At 40.1% G+C, this 16,635-nt stretch overlaps 1 protein-coding gene across 3 annotated transcripts in view; it reads left to right on the plus strand.

Moving 5' to 3' along the window:
* LOC101164674 (glutamate receptor ionotropic, NMDA 2D) overlaps positions 1-12,766 on the plus strand; it is a 66,332-nt gene extending 53,566 nt beyond the window's left edge. For all 3 annotated transcript variants that reach the window (XM_023964578.1, XM_023964580.1, XM_023964579.1), the window contains exon 16: positions 717-12,766. In XM_023964578.1, the coding sequence (XP_023820346.1) occupies positions 717-3,893 (3,177 nt within the window). In that variant the 3' untranslated portion in view covers positions 3,894-12,766. The remainder of the gene's footprint in view (positions 1-716) is intronic.
* The last annotated feature ends 3,869 nt before the right edge of the window (positions 12,767-16,635 follow it).

Consider the following 16,635-nt stretch of genomic DNA (forward strand, 5'->3'; position numbering starts at 1 on the left):
TGACAGCAACCTAGAGCTGACCTCAGCAGTGTGTCTGCGTTCCGCTCATGAAAACAAAGAACCTATGGATGTGCATATAAAAGGAAAACATTTTGCAGATCACTGCTAGCTCAGCAGAAAAGGTGTGTGGATGTTAGCCTGGGGGGCGGTGCTGACAGTGCAGACTTTTCCTGGAAGGGGGCTGTTCTCACTGGTTTACGTCAGCTCGTGAGAACCCGCTCGTTTTCGTGGATTTGTAGGGCCTGGTGCTCAGGGCATTCGTTTTAAGAGGAATGCTCAGAAAAGCGTGAATAAATGAAAATAAGTAATGAACATTATAATACATGTAAAAGCTAAAAAAAAGTTGATTTAGCATGATATGGGTCCTCTAAGTCTGGTTTAATCCTTCACACAATTTTAGTTGGCATCTAGTCAAGGTTTTTTCAATTGACTAAATAATAATAATAGCAATAATAAAGCATTTTTGCTTTTCCTTACAAAAGTTCAATTCCTTTTATGTTTTATTACCATTCTGAATCTCCCTCCTTTGTTCTTTTCAATTTCTAAAATTTCACCAACATTTACACTGAAAGTTACAACTACAACAAATTCCTTTTATCTCATTCAATATGTTGCAGTAACTTCAATTAATCAGTCAAATAAAGTCAAAATCATATAACACCATCATATATCATGGGTGTTCACTGATTAATAGTGATTTTGTTTATTTCCATTAGGGCATGTATAGCTGCTGCAGCTTTGAAGATGAAACGGCACCAAGTGGAGCTAAATCTTTGCCTTTGCATCACCACACTGCAATGGTTACAGTTTCAGCTCAGCCACATGTTGTCACAACATCAATGACAAACCCAGCCCATGCCATGGCACAACAGCAGCAGCAACCACAGCAGCAGCAACCCCAGCCTGTATACAAAACTCCTCTACCAGGTTCTCCTCCCACCGTGCTGCATTCTGGGACAGCACTGGGTTCCTCCAGCAACCCCATCGCTGGTGCGCCTCTTCCTTGCTCCACTTTCTTGCCAAGGCCAGACCGTCGACTGGCTGTGGTGGATCGCTGGAGGCTGCCCAAAACTGTTACAGCCACCAACCCCATGGCTGTACGAGGGGCCATCAATGACATGGGACCCTTTGCACAGAAAGTCCCACCAAACTGGGCTTCAGCAGCTGGAGGAGGTGGGGGGCTTGATGGCTATAAAAGATATTATGGTCCCATTGACCCTGAGGGACTGGGGCCCTGCATGGAGCAACAAGTAGGGACCCAGACCCCCAAGACTATGCCAAGGGGCCACCCCCAACCCCCTCCAGCTAGCGTGGCCTTCTTCTCAGAGAAGAGCATGGATCATGGGGTGGGGAAGAAGGTTGTGGGAGGTGGCGGTGGAGGTCAGGGGAAAGGCGCTGTTAAACCTCTGGGTACTCCCAGACTGCCTCCTAAGAGTCAGGCCCCCTTGCCTCCTACACCCCCACTGCCACACCCCTCTCCCCCTCTTCCTTCATCCTTCTGGAGAAAACGCAGGCCCAAAAAACCCAAAGAGCCTGGTGGACCACTCTACGAGAACATTCTACCTTTGGGACGAAGAGGAGGAGCACGAGATGGTGTCAGGGATGGAGGAGGGAGGAGGGCGCGTCCCCTTTCTCCACCACTCTCGCTTCCTGTACCAGTGCCCCTCAGTCCCTCCTACACGCCTCCTTCTCCCTCAGCATCCTTACACTATACCTCCTCATCTGCTTCGTCAACCACCTCGTCCACGTCCTCTTCGTCATCGGCATCATCTTCTCGCTCCTCATCTCCCACCTACTCTTACAGCTCCTCCAGGAGCGCAGATGACAGAACTGGAGGACTTGATGGAGAAGATGATGATGATGAGGAGCTGACAGAGGAGTCAAGCCTTCTCCTTGGAAGAGGAAGAGAGAGGGAACGCTCAATCATCCGGCCTCGTTCCCTCAGCCATGGCCGCTTGCCACCCCCAATACCCCCCAGAAAACCACGCACATCCTGGGGTGACAGAGAAAGGGAACGAGAACGGGAAAGAGGGGGTAGCCAGCTGTCCCAGCTCCAAGAGTGGTGGGCCAGCTGGAATGACAGGGACCGGCGTGGAAGTGTTGGAGATGCTGAGAGACAAAAAATGGTGAAGAGGAGGAGAAAGGAAAAAGAGAAAGAAAAGAAGAGAAAGAAAAAGAACAAAAAGAGAAAAAAGAGGGAAGAAAGAGAAAGAGAGAGGGAGAGAGAAAGAAAGCGTAGGAAGGTGAAAAAGAAGAAGAAGGCACTAAAAACTAAGAAAAGAAAGAAATCCATTGGAAATGAAAAACGGTCTGAGCCAGAGGAGGGAGATGTAGAACTAGAGAGAGAAGGGGAACCTGAAGGGGAGAGAGAAGGAGGAATACAAGACTATGCTTCCTTTTCTTCCCAGTATAGAAACGCATTTGCAGAGAAAGGGCGGAACTCATGGGAAGGGGAGAGAGAGAGAAACAGGAGAGAGGGAGTAGAAGAGGGCATTGACAGGGAAGAGGAAGAAAGTAGAAGAAGCAGGGAGAGAAGGCCAAAATCTTCACATTCTCATTCCAGACATAACACCAACAGTAAGCGCTATCCCAACTTAAATAAACTTCCTGCATCTGTAAAATTTTGGGGAAATGGAAGAGGAGATGGGTCAAATGCTCAACCGTCATCCTTCCATCCACTTCTTCCATCTTCCAAGCGGAGAAAAGGTGGAAGAACCGATAGAGAAGATAGCAGTAAAGTTGGAGAGCGTCGTCCTTTGTTAATGCGCTATGAAAAAGACAAAGCGCAGACTAGAGAAGGATTGTCATTTCATGAATGGGACTCAGATGAAGAAGATGATGAAGAAGAAGAGGAGAGGGATGATGTCAGAGAACGTATGGAGGAAAGGGGAAGGAGGACAGGAAGGGGAACAGTTTCTGAGTCAGAGAGAGACAGGACCAGGCTAGAAGACAGTTACTCAGATGAGGGATCTTCAGGGGAATTTGGCCGTTTTGAAAGATACTGGGATGAGGGAGCAGAAGGAGGTGGCACTGGAATAGGTGGCATAGGTGGAGGAGGCTGGTTCTTTGGTACCTACCCCTCCAGAGAGAAAGGAGGTAGTATCAACAGTCGAGATGATTCATTACTGGGAACCAGAGCAGAGGGCTGGTTTGGAGCTGACTTCTGGGGTTCAGGGCCAGGTGTTGGTTGGGGATCTGGGGGAGGGAGTGGAGGGTTGGGCTCACAGTGGCCTCCTCCCCCAGCAGCTTTTCCTCCTCCTAGACGATACTGGTCTATGGACAAAATTCCTGTCAAAGGAGAGAAAAAGTTGAAAAGAGGAGGACCCAAAAGCAAAGGGCGGACTAGGGAATTGGTGGAAGACGCAGGGCGGTCAACAATGTGTTCCTGTAGTCTGTACCCCCACCCACATCCATACCCACATCCTCATAGTCGCTCTCAAACCTCTCACTCCAAGAGAGGATCCTCAGCGCATTCCCATAGCCAAGAAGAGCTTATCCCCCACTCCCACAGCTTTAGCGGGGGCTCCCATCCTAAGTCTCTGCCTTCCAAACCAGATCCTAGTCAGGCCAAATCAGGCAGCCAGTCTAACCTCAGCCTCAGCACACAACCCACAGACCACCCACCACCACCCACACCATCGTCACCACAACAGCCCACCTCTCTCCCAATGACAATTCCTCCTCCTCCTTCCTCATCTTCCATCTCACCACCAGCAGGGGTAGGGATAGCAGGACAGGCTCAGGCTTCAGCCAGTGCCAAACTCCAGTATCAAAGACTGCGCTCTGTGCCACAGCCACGGAGGTTCTACTCTCCCCACCTGCCACTCAAAGCCAAGAGCCTGTGCTCACGCAGAGGATCTGCCCACTTTTCCAGCCTGGAAAGTGAGGTATGACAGGGGGAGAGGAGAGAGGGAGACGTGGGAGCGAGCACCAGAGCTATTGAAAACCATGGTGCCGTGGCAGCTGGAGCCAGGGATAACACCAGAGAAATGTCTGCCCTGGTGGCCATAGGTAATCAATTAGCAACCATCACTACAGGAACTAATCTGGAAAGGAGTTACATTTCTAACCCTACTCTTGGAGAGAACAGTACAACCCACTCCATTGTGCGTGTTCTTGTGAGGGCGACTGTGAGAAGCCACACAAGGGTGAGCTACATGCGCCTGGATGGTTCCAATGATGACGAGAGTGAAGGTGAGGTTATATCACCTGGGACAACTTCCCCAGAACTTCTCCTCTGCTCAGAAATGAGCTTTGTGATGTCATCTTCGGTTCTCCTCCCCTCCCCGAGTAACAACTCTGGATAACAATAACCTCCAACCTGTGAGTAATGATGTCATGTTTGCATACACGTGCATGCACACAAAGAAAATGCTCAAAACGTCTCCCTCCCTCTGGCTTTGAGAACACATCTCAGTGGGATAGGGAGAGGTCCACTACTCCCAAAAGAGGCCAGTGTTTAGTCAGTGGAGTCAGACTCCTTTCCCTCATTGGGCTGCTGGCTTTTGAACTGGACACTGCTTCTTGGTGTTAGAGAGACTTCTCTTTTTTCTTCCCTTTTTTAAATCAGTTGATATGAAAAGCAATGCAGTCACCTCTCATGCACTGTCTGCCTGATCACCTTTCAAAGAACAGAGAGGACAGTGCCACTTATTTGCCCTCTGACCTCATGGCGTCATCAGACCCATCTAGCTCTACCCCAGGACCATCTATTTGATGTCATGTTTTTCTAGAAACTCTTTTAATCAGTTGGTCAACTGAGTTGGAGCTCATCATGTCTTCACTGGTCCAATTGCAAGTTGAACAGTCAAAATCTGAATAACACATTAAACATTAACAAGAGAAGTTACAACATAGATGTGTAGCAGAACTTCTTTTCATGTCTGTCTTTGCTTTTCTCATTGAGACTTCTCTTTCCATTCTTTGTTTTTACTCTGTTAATGTTTCCCTCACTGTAGTAGTGTTTATTCAAAGAGGAGTCTGGATGTGGCTAGTGTTGGAAGTGGGAATGATCTAATAGCATTTGCCAAATTGTATTGATGATCTTTGAATGGAGATGAAAAATAAAACCTAATCGTTTTTCATCCCACTTTAATTCAGCTTTTTATAGGTAGATCAAGGAGTGTTGCAGTATCTATAATTGGCACTAGATGGCTGCAAAATACTCAAATAAGCTTTTGAGATGTGTGTGAGACTTGCAGTGAGTCCAATTATTGAAAGTAAAACTCTAGACTGTATTATTTCTATAGCAAAGTCATAAGGTTGGGATTTATCCAGAGGTAAATGAAAAAAAAGTTTTTGCAAACCATTGATTCTTTTGTGCCATAGCTCAGTTTGTGGATGATGGATTATGTGAAGCACAATTCCTCTGTGTATTTTTCTGACGTGTGCCACAGCACAATCTCAAGGCTTCTTAACTGATACCATTATTTACTAGAGGAGGTAATGTCACAGATGTGAACAGTTAAGGTCATCATAAGCAAGATTTAAATATGTCAATGTCAAGACATTTTTCAAGAGCTGATACTTTCATTCATGAATTCATTTGGCAAATAAGACTGAACAACATACTGTGAATGTTTTGAGGTGCACATGCAGTAACTGACACTTTACTGAGTGCAGTCAGTGATAACTCCTTTTATCAAGATTATCAGATGACTGTTTGACTTTGAGCAATATTCCCACCTTTAATGTGACAGGGAAGCAGTGGCAGATCCTTTAGGTGTTTTGCTTTATGATATAAAATTAGATCAGGGTCAGACATTTTGTTTATTTATTTCATTTTTTGCTAGTAAGGTGCATTTCAGCTAATTCGGTCGAATATGAGAGTAATAAACTGACAAATTTGTCAGCACCCAATAAATGTTAACTGACGTCAATATAAAAATGCTACATATTAAAGATTGAACAGTAATATGTAGCCTGTTACCTTATGGGTTGTGCCAAAAAGCCATCTTCAGTGTAATCTGTGCCAACATTTCTCACACTAAGACCAGCCACAGCCCAGCTCTTCTTCTATTGTAGTTGAATGTAGCGTTGACATGATGTAGCAAAAGAACATCTACTTTTTTTTGTAGCTTTTTGGATGCTATCCACAATGGCTAGAAAGAGGGGGTAGGGGGCTGATTCGATAACTAAGGGGCTGTGCGTTGTGTTTGTGCATGTCGTCACAGATCGAAGGGTTAGTCGACCTTCTCGCCTTCCCTTTTTTCACTCCTCTGCCCTTCTTAAGGCCAGACTGTACCTTTCAATTGCCTACGGATGGCTTTTTTCCCAAAAGCTTGTGCGGGGCAATTTTTTAAACTGTTTTTACAGAAATGCTTTTACCATTTCTTGTCCTTTGAAAATCCCCACACACATTGCATGCTTAGCTGAAGGAAAGCACCATGATTTATAGTTGGAAAGATGTGTAGATTAATTATAACCTAAGCTTGGTAGCCAGGATGGCCAATCGTACAGCAACTGTATGATTGCTTTTGTCATTTTCCACTAACTAACAGGGCTTAAACCTGGCGTGTCATTAAGCATTATTTGTTTTTATTGAGGCGCTAAAACTTAAGTCTGTGACTGCATGAACAGAAGTGGCTCTTGACAACCCTCTAGCTTATTTTGGTTTATTTAATTTTATGCTGAGAAAAAAATAATATATTAAAATATACTATGTTTTTGAGAATGTACCATGTTATACTGTGATTTAACTGAGATATTTTATTGTATTCAATCATCCTTTGAATTTTATTATTTATCTATAAAGAACTATATATGTACAAATAAATATATGCATATATATACATACAGGTATATATATATATATTAGTTAAGTTTGGTATATTTGGAGGAAGTGTTAGATGAAATAGTTTTAAATGTTTTAGCTTTGTAGCAATTCTAGACACAAAAATCATTTTTGAATTTTGATTCCTCCTATATGACTGTGAAGACATTAGTGCCTGTGACAAAAAAGACAAGTAAAAGTCAAAACTCTATTCTTCTGTATCTACTCGAACTGTCACTCCTCTGGTACTACCTAACATAACAGTTTGACATTCACTGCTTTTACACATTGATATGTTTCTGTCACTCTTTCTTTCTGCTTTCTGATACTCTCCTTTAAGGTTCTTTCTCCTAGTTTTTTTAAGATGAATTAATAATCATTCTGTGTTTTTTATTTTCAAACCTTTAATACCTGGTGGCAACATTCCTTGTTTAAATAATTCATCCAATGCCCTTTTCATTCAATCATGTTCTGTTCCTTTTTACTTAGCAAAAAAAAAAAAAACAGAGACCAGTAGATACTGTGTTCTTGCTCTTTTTGACTGATTGTTGATGACGATAATGATCAAATTATTGACTAAAGAAATAATTTATGAACATTGTTACTATTGCTGATGTGACTGAAGTGTGTATCCAATGACCACACCACTGTAGCAAGTCTGGGCTGTACCACACCACCAGCGAGCAAGCGGGGCCACAGTTGCTATGGTGTTGCCATGGAGTTTTAATGGCGTTGCCATGGTGTTCCTTGTACCGCTACCACCTGGTGCCTACTGGGTAATATAGCATAATTTCATTGGCTTCTCCCAAGATATTGGTCAAATATCAGCCATTGGTCCAGATCGTAATTAATGTGGATGGAAATGTTGTAGAAATTTGGTTTGTGAGGAATGCTGATGGACAAACTGGCAGCAACATGTCTGCTGTCAATGCTGATCTAGACTGGACTGGCTTGGCTCAAAATGGCTAGATGCGAAGTTGATTAAACTACCACCTGAACTGTGTTATTTTTGTGGCTGTATCTTACTAATAGCTTGAAACAGGATGTGATGGAGGAACTTTTCTTCCTTTAAACTTGTGCATGTTTTTAGCATTAAAGAGAAGTGATTTGTATTATTAACATTGACAGGCAGAATTAAGTGTTGCGTGAGCACGAATCATAAACCCACCGCAGTGCAACTGCAGTACTTTTGCTTTTACCTGATTTTTCATCTTTAACACCTTCTAAAAATTTACACATCAACACATTAGCTGTGTGAGGATACTTGGCACACACTGCACATTTCAATCCACCATGTATTCTCATGTGTCCTAATCCTGCACCTAACACTGATTTGTTACCTGCTTTGATCTCCCAAAAAAGTATTTTTTTTGTACTTATACTACCAAAAGGACATTTGCACATTCTGCATGTTTGACACTGTCCAGTCTGCTTCATGAACTTTACCCTCTGCTTCACATTGTCCTTTTTTTTCCTTTCACATCAGCCACGGCTAAGAGCTGTGAGGTCCAAATAATCACATTTACTTTGCCTACTTGCTTCTCTTTCCATTTTTCCTCTTGATAAGGATCCACTTTCATTTATTTAACTTTTCTTTAGTAAAAGTACCAAATATTCCAGTCCAGTCTAGTACAGTGTGCTCCAGGAAACTCTTGTTCCCGAGTTTGTAAGTGATCTTGGTGCAGCTTAAAGCCTATTCCCTTTCTTCACTGGCCCAAGACCTGACAACAAATATGCGTGGTGCTCCAGAATTCAAACAGGGTCCTCATTGGCTTAAATGGCCATGAATTATATCAAGGAAATACAGGAGTGTCACACGTAGCATGCATCAAGTCTATGGCCTGCATGTTGCACCATGAAAACAAGACTCTACCACAATGTTAGGACACAAATACCCACAGAAACCAGTGTGTGTGTGTGAGAGATAGAGCTCTTTGTGGAACCCAGTTCTGTTCCAGTAACCTTACCAACACTACAGGCCTACTTACAAGTTGCTGAGGCAGGTTGCTTGTAGGGTGATGTTGTTGGTTGCCCAGACTGGTCTGGTCTATGCCCTAATTTAAATGTGTTAGTTTATTTGACATTGTCCGTCTGGGGTGGGGCTGGATGGTCAGTGCTGCACTTACTTCCTGAAAAACTGCTTCATAAAATATGATTCTCTTTAATTAATGCCAGTGGTACTGTGTCTCTTTCCAATTGCTTTGTCACAAATGTGATTATAAGTAAGGGTTTAGCGTTACTTTCTTTGTGTATTTAACCTTGTTGAAATATTCCCCGTCCATTGTATGACTCAATCAGACCTCCCTATAGAAGAATGTCTGCAATGAAAGCATATATTATCTACTCTTTTGACAGTGTGTGTGTTTGTGTGAGTTTGTGCACGCTTGCTTTCAAACATTTCTCAGAGGGTTCTCAGTTCTTGTCAGAATTCCGGCTTGATTTGGCCTGAGAGCATAATCCCCTTTTCTTCACCCTCAAAGAGAGCAACATACCTAATTCTCTGCCTGCACAGAGACTCTGCCTGCACATCAAACAAGTCAGGTTCAAATTCAACACTCCTATAATATACAGGTGAGCTTTTTGTGAACAAAGCAGAAGTTTACTCCTGTGCAACCTCTTTAAAGGGTCTTCCATACATGCATAAAAGTATTTACAGTCTTTTCATTTATTTTGGTGTATGTCCATTGTTTGTATGTTTTCTTGTTTTTCAAAATCTGTCATTTTGTCAGCAAAATGAAGCTGGACATAAAATATTTGTAACTTCACTAAGTCTGTGGTATTTCTCGAAGCAGCAACACAATTTTCCTAAAACTTTAATACCTTGACATGTTGAGTGGATGTCAAATAGATTTTGTTGTACACCTTTTGTGGCTGTTATTTGCTAATTGGCTATGCTTTGTAAATGTGATGGGTTAACAGCTAATTGCATTGTGAGGCTTGTGTGTACATGCAGTAATGACTTAACGGTCTAATAAGATTGAGTTCCAGGCAGCTGGATCATCCTTACACTGATCTAAGGTCAGTGTTATGCTGTTCTCTATAATGACTCTAATGAGACACTGAAAGAGATAAAATTGTCCTTGATCTCCTATCAAGAATCTACATCACTTTTGCTATGTTCTATTACTTTTTTTTCTTCAAACATTGGCATATCAGCAGTGATTTTGTTTAAAAAACATGTGTGGTGTATTACACATTCTTAAATATTCAGAACTGGTGGATTGATGAGCATCAATCAAGTGTAGCAACCTTTATTCTCCACCTGGTTCTTTTTCCTTTAATTTCCCTTTCTCCGCTTTCTACACAACCTTCCAATTCGCTGTCACTCTAGTTCCAACTCTGTGGTTACACAGCATTATCACACGTACGGTGTGGCCTCGCACACATACATTCATAAATAGTATGTGAGAATGAAAGGAGTGTGCAGTGTCCCTGCTGAGGAGCAGCAGATTGATCCTGTACTGATCTTCCTCTGGCTCCCTGGGGATTTGTAACGCATGTCTGCAGTGCAGGCTTAACACGATCTCTCACTCTTTCTGTCTTGGTCTTTCATTCTGCCTCTGCATAATTTGCCTGTATCTCTTCTCCCTCTATGTTTTATAAATATTTTTTTCCCATCAAGTTGATTACTTTTGTTTATCACCAATCATTTTTGCTCTTGTCCTTTATCATTCCAAATAGTCCAAATTCGTTAAATTGTGTATCTTTACCTTTCACGTCTAGTTGTAATGAAGTATATTGGCAATGCGTTTATTAAAAAATGTACTTAAACCATTTTTAATATCTAAATAATGTATGTTTTTAGTTTGCTTGCACTATCATACAATGAAACACATTTCAATCTCACATGTGTGGAACATGCAATGAGGTTGTTCTGCATCTTTTTCATCATGCATGCAAACCCCCAGGCTTTTACAACTCATCAACTTGATCTATGGAGTTAAAAAAAACATCCACGCATCCTTTTATCTCATTTTTTTTTATTTTTCGTAGCAACTTGGCCAATCTCCTGCTTCCTTATTTTCACAGAAGCACTGTGGCTTCTGATCAGGGATAAATGAGCTGACTGACCCACAGATGATACCAAGAATCTGTTTGCATGAGAGAAACATTGAGACAGAAACATTCTGTGCAAATGTATGACTGCTGTTTTTTTTCTGTATGCTTGTCTGTCTTTGCATTTTATGCACTTGCACAATAGGCAGTAAAGCAAATAGCATGCTTTCATCTGTAGTCTTTAAGGTACTGGTATGAGTGTTTACTCAATAACATGAATGCTAATTTTAAGACAAACAAGATTTATTTAATTAGATTAAAACATACACACACAAATGGGGAAGAAGTGTGCTCTTTACGTTGATTTAGATCATTGTGTTTAACGCTTAAACAGGCTCAGGATATTGTTGAACACAAACAGCCAAATGGGATTAAATGTACCATAATCATAAATTAAATCAAGCAGTAAAGCAGCAACAACAAAACAACTAAATGTGGGCTTTTGATATTTTTTTGTCTATTAACCACTAGTTCTGTAAGGAATGGAAAATTGGCCATCCCAATTTCACAGTGCCTGAGGTGATATCTTAACAAGGGCTTGTTATTCCAAGAAATTCCATTTGCATTAAGTTTATTTAATGGTAGAATAAATACTTTATTACTTGTTATTATTAATTCTTAATATTTTGCTTCAAAAGTTAAGTAAAAGAATTATTGATTTTCAAAGCCTTCTTCCCACAATAGAAAATAAAGTCATTAAAAAAAATTCATAGGCATTGAATGTACTTGAAACAACAGAAGGTTTAAGTTTGCTTCATTGTGCCACGGGTATGTTTGAAGAGGCACTTCCACTATATAGGACACACTAATTTTTCACACTATATCCATGTTTGGGTCTTTGTGTGTGTGTGACTGTGTCTAATACCACCTGCCCAAATGGGAATTCATCCTAGAAACGAGGATGAAAATTAAGATATTCTCAGACGTTACCATGTTCTCCCTTCGCCTCATTATCCAATCGCCTCCTGTTCTTCTGAATCCCCTGCCCTTCTCTTTCATCTGTTCCCCTGAGCACATTTTGTTCACAACCTTCTTTTCCTCCCTGCAGCAATAAGAAAGCCTTGGCAGCGCACAGCTGGGGCTTTTAGTTCTTGTTGGTATTTTGCACATACTATTGTAAAAGCTTCCAAAGCAGGGCTGTGTTAGTCACAAAAGTGAATGATCTCACTTTGGCCATTGGCCTAATGTTATTCTCTCAAGGTCTAATGAATTCCGGAGACAGGATCTGATACATGTAGGTTTCATTTCTATTTTAATATCTTAACACCAGAAAAAGAACCACAGATATATAAACACATCACCATCACTGATTTGTAAAGCAGTTAAAGTCTGTATTTTCTATAATCTCTGAATTCGCTTACAATTTCTTATGCACAAAAAGGTCCTTATGACTCCAGTGATGTTTCATATTTACCAGTTCTTGCAACTGACTGAAAAAAACTGGATGACTCCTTTTCTTCATGCTAGAAAGAATGCTGGAAAGTAATAGCAACTTTTGGCCCACCTGTAAGTAAAAATCTGTTAGTTTTACTAATTGCTAATGCAAAAAAAATCTTGCTCCTAAACACACTGAAAGGTAAATTCGGAAATTGCAAATCTGTTGAGGCTATGGGAAAACAAGACTCTTGAAAACAAAAAGTGATAAACACAAAATATAGCTAGTGACCAAGCCATAGAAACAGACTAAAAAAAACATCAGTCCTCACTTTACATTCCACTTATGATTGAAGAAAACTGTTTCTTTCCCTTTTGTCTCACTTTTGCTTTTTCTGCTTCTTTATAGCACAGCTTTAATTTGACCTTTCTAGCTAATATTTAAACTATATCATTTGGACTTTGATAGACATCAGTCGTCCCGCATGCAATAAAGGAAACATCTCTCCAGCTGCTTAGATGCATTGTAACAAATGCAAAAAAACAGCAAAAAAAAAAAAAAAAGTATTTACTCTGGATTTAAACCAGTGTGTTGTTTTGTTTTTCAAATGGACAAACTGAACTAAATATACTTTTGAGATAAACAAAAAAATACACACAGACTAAAAATGTTGCTGCAAGTTAACCTTTTCAGCTGTGCTGCTATAAAGTCAGAGTTTTAGGCTAAAGGATGACCAAAATGTCTGAATATGGAAATGCCAAGTTTTCTACTTTAACAACATAACATGGTCTGGAGTTTTACTTTCTCTTTTATCATTAGTTAGTCGAGTGAGATCAATTTACATTTAATCCCAGTCATAGTTTACTATTAGCACAGCTAGTGTTTACTGTTAGTGTTAACAGCTAGTGTTACTGTTAACAACTGGCAACATTTAGCTGTTAAGCAATTTGATATGTGTTCAGAGTGTATAGAAATATGATTTAAAAAGAAAGGAGTTGATCTGGCATCTGGTTACGACATATTTGGGTTAGGAATGCATTCCCATAATTTGACCCTTCTCATCAATTAGTAAGTGCAGTGTATGCTTTCTGGTTCTTCTGCTAATTCTCTTATTCTCAAAAACAGGTGTTCAGGTGTACCTTTAAGCCTTGTTTCCACTGAGCGATATGGGATGGTCCGGTCCAGTCCAGTATTTTGAGCGTTTCAAAATGGACCCATTAAGCCGGATTGAACAGTACCATTCTTGGTTGTAGGTGGATAGAAAAATAGAACAGACCGGTTAGGGCGAAGCTACTGTTGAAACCCGTTGATTGGATGAAGGTGATTACAACAAAGGAAAGTTCCAAGAAAGCGTCTGTATTCCTCTCCACTACCCGCAATCTTCTCTCAAACATTAGATGCTTTTTATAAACAAAGTTCCAAAAGCCAAGCAGAAAAAAATAAGCTTCTGGATGACTTCCATTGTTGTTGTTGGTAGCATCACCCCGCATGTGCAGTGACAGTCCAACTTTGAGTTGAAAGGCTCACCTGTATTGCCTGCACCATACTAAACCAGAACAGATCGCGCAGTCCGAACTGTATCAATCAGTGGAAACAAGGCTTTAGTGTAATTCTTGTAAGGAAGTGAGTAGGATACTTTTTCTGCCTTTTTTTTTTAAAGTTTTGTTTTTTAAAATTAACCATTTTTGGTTGAATCTACCAGCCTAAAGTCAATGTGTTGAGTTTGGATTGTAAAATTTAGTCTTTCAATGCAAACTGACTGAAGATGAAACATTTATATCTTATTTTTAATCGTAGTTATTAGGTAGAGGCCAATTCCCAAGGCAAGCTTGTCTAACTTAAAGCCCCGAATCTAGAATAGTTGCTTTTCTACTGCTAATTTGTTTCTCTGTTAAACCTGCACTACTGTAAGAAACAGCTCAATGTTTAGACATCTTCTGAAAAATCATAATTTGCCCTTCTTTCACACCACCGGAAATAGCAACATGATTTAATTGGAGGGTCTGTACATGAGGGTTAAAATGAAAGACAGCCACACAATACTGCAGCTTTAAACAACATGGAGTGGTGCACTGAAATCAATGAATGTATGTAAAAATCTTAGTCATTGATCAGATCTTGTTATTAGGAGGAATCAACCCAAAAATTTAAGTGGCCAATACGTAACAAGTTTATTTTATGTGCATTCATTTCAAAGTTAAAAGAGCTAAAAAGATGTAAAAAAAAAAAAAAAAAAAAGGAAAAGAAAAGTATTTATATTCATATGTCTTTCCTGTACCACTGATCAGGCAATGCCAAATATCTGCTGTTGCCACGTGGCGCAGTACAGAATTACTAAAAAGAGTCTTTACAGTGGTTTCAGAGCTTCTCACTAACCTTTTTTTGTTTCGTTTTATTTTGTTTTACAAACAAGATGGGGAAAAAGATGGAAAATGTTTGGACAGTTGTGACAATAGTCCGACAAGAGATCCCATTAGTTAAGGTCCTTTTTTTTCAACAAAGATGTATAGTGCTGTAGAAAAGCAGTGCCCACAACAGTGGTAATATTGACATAGACAGAAAGTGAAATTTGACTGAAGTTACTCTCTGATTGTACCTTTTTGTCTGGAGTAAAAAAAAAACCTGTCTCTTTTCCTATGGTCTTTACTCTCCAAATTTTGTGTCTATCTGAGCAAACAAAATGCTCAGACTTTTTTGTGCCAATCACACAAAAATAATTTAATCTGTAAAAAGATATTGTGGCCATCAGTGTGTGCATTGGTGTGCAGAATTGTGTTTAAATGGAAAACAGAAAATCAAGCAGAGGTCTGATAGTCAAAGTATAAAAATTAGAAGCCCATATTCTGGTCACCTGAGACCAGTTGAGCTGTATTTATTATATATTTTGTTGACCTGTGGGTCTGTCAGCTTAAGTTTAGTCTTGCTGAAGTCAGTTGCCCCAGAATTGCTGTAAAAACAGTGACATATTCTAAAAGAAGAAGCTGGAGATGTTCAATGATCCATGGTTAACTGTTTCTCAAACACTTTTCAGTTGTAACACAATCTCAATTTAAATCAAGATACTAGATGTGTAATTGTCTGTGTGCAATTATATCCCAGCATGTATGTTTAAAGCAGTGGTGCAGTTCAGATGATCCCACTCAAAACAAATCTTTATGGTTTTCATCAAAGTTTAACGTGTTAATGAGAGGCTTTTATGTTAAAATGAGAGAAAGGGACTGATGCTCAGACACATTTGAATAAAGCAAAGCAGGAACTTTATGTCCTTCACCAAAATTACAGTAAATGGTTTTAAATCTGTAGTGGAAATATTTAGAGAAAGGAAAATGGAAACTGTCCAAGTCACAAATCCATTCAACTCTGCTGGGAGCTAGTCTGTTTTTGATGATCATGTTTGTTTTTAACTACTTTTTTCCCCCACAACTCTCGTGAATTAAAGGACATTGCTGATTGGATGATGATATCCAGAAAATTTTTCCATAAAAATGTTTCCATAAAAAATAAAATCAAAATGAAATATTTTAAAAATTGAAACACAATGAGACACTGGGAAAGGTAGGTACCATGGTTCTTCCACTAATTGGATGATGACGTTTGTCTGTCATTTGGTAAGAAGCGATACTGGATATCATCATTTGATGATGTCCATAGATCCTGGCAAATTTCAGGTTATGGTTTAACATTTGGTTCAGGATCTTTTCTTTTGCTATCATTGCCAGATGAAGGTAAAGATCATTGTTTTCTGAAAAGTTTTCCATCAGCTAAACATTTTTTGCCAGTTCCCTTTTTTATTTTACTTCTTAACTCGTTTTTTTAGTTCTGCTCCTTTATGTTGTGTTCAATTTCTTCTTTCTGGGAACCTTGAGGCTGCAGCCAGCTCTCATAAATAAGCAGTCTAAAGCAGTTCTGGGCTCTTCTTACACGATTTGTTCTAGTTTTCATTTTACTTTTTGTAATTTATGTCAAGTGTTGGAATGTTTATTTGGTAGAACCTGGAAAGTGTGTCACCCGAGCCCGCTTTCAGTGGAAGGGTTAGTGGTCTTCTAACATGCTTACTTCTGATTGGAGAGAGTGGTTGGTATAGCAATATAGACTCAGACCAATTCGGACCAATCACTGCTTACTGACGACGTTTGGTTCCAACATGGCGACAGCCAGGTTGCGAAAAAAGTAGTGACTGAATTAACTTTCGTTGAACCTAGAAGCAAGTCACTTTCTATGGATGACATTACACTCACTCAGTCCAGTTCTTTAAAAATGTGCCCAACATATTGTTGTGTGTTATTCCTGGCATTTTATAGGTGTATAAAACCTCTGACACATCTATTTCCCCTTTTCGTCCATTTTTCTTTATCATACCAGCAACATTTGTTGTCAGAACAAAAACAAGTCAGCAATGTAAAAAAACAGAGAGTAGGCTTATTCACTCCAG

This window comes from Oryzias latipes, chromosome 16, assembly GCF_002234675.1.
Source record: "Oryzias latipes chromosome 16, ASM223467v1".
NCBI lineage: Eukaryota > Metazoa > Chordata > Actinopteri > Beloniformes > Adrianichthyidae > Oryzias > Oryzias latipes.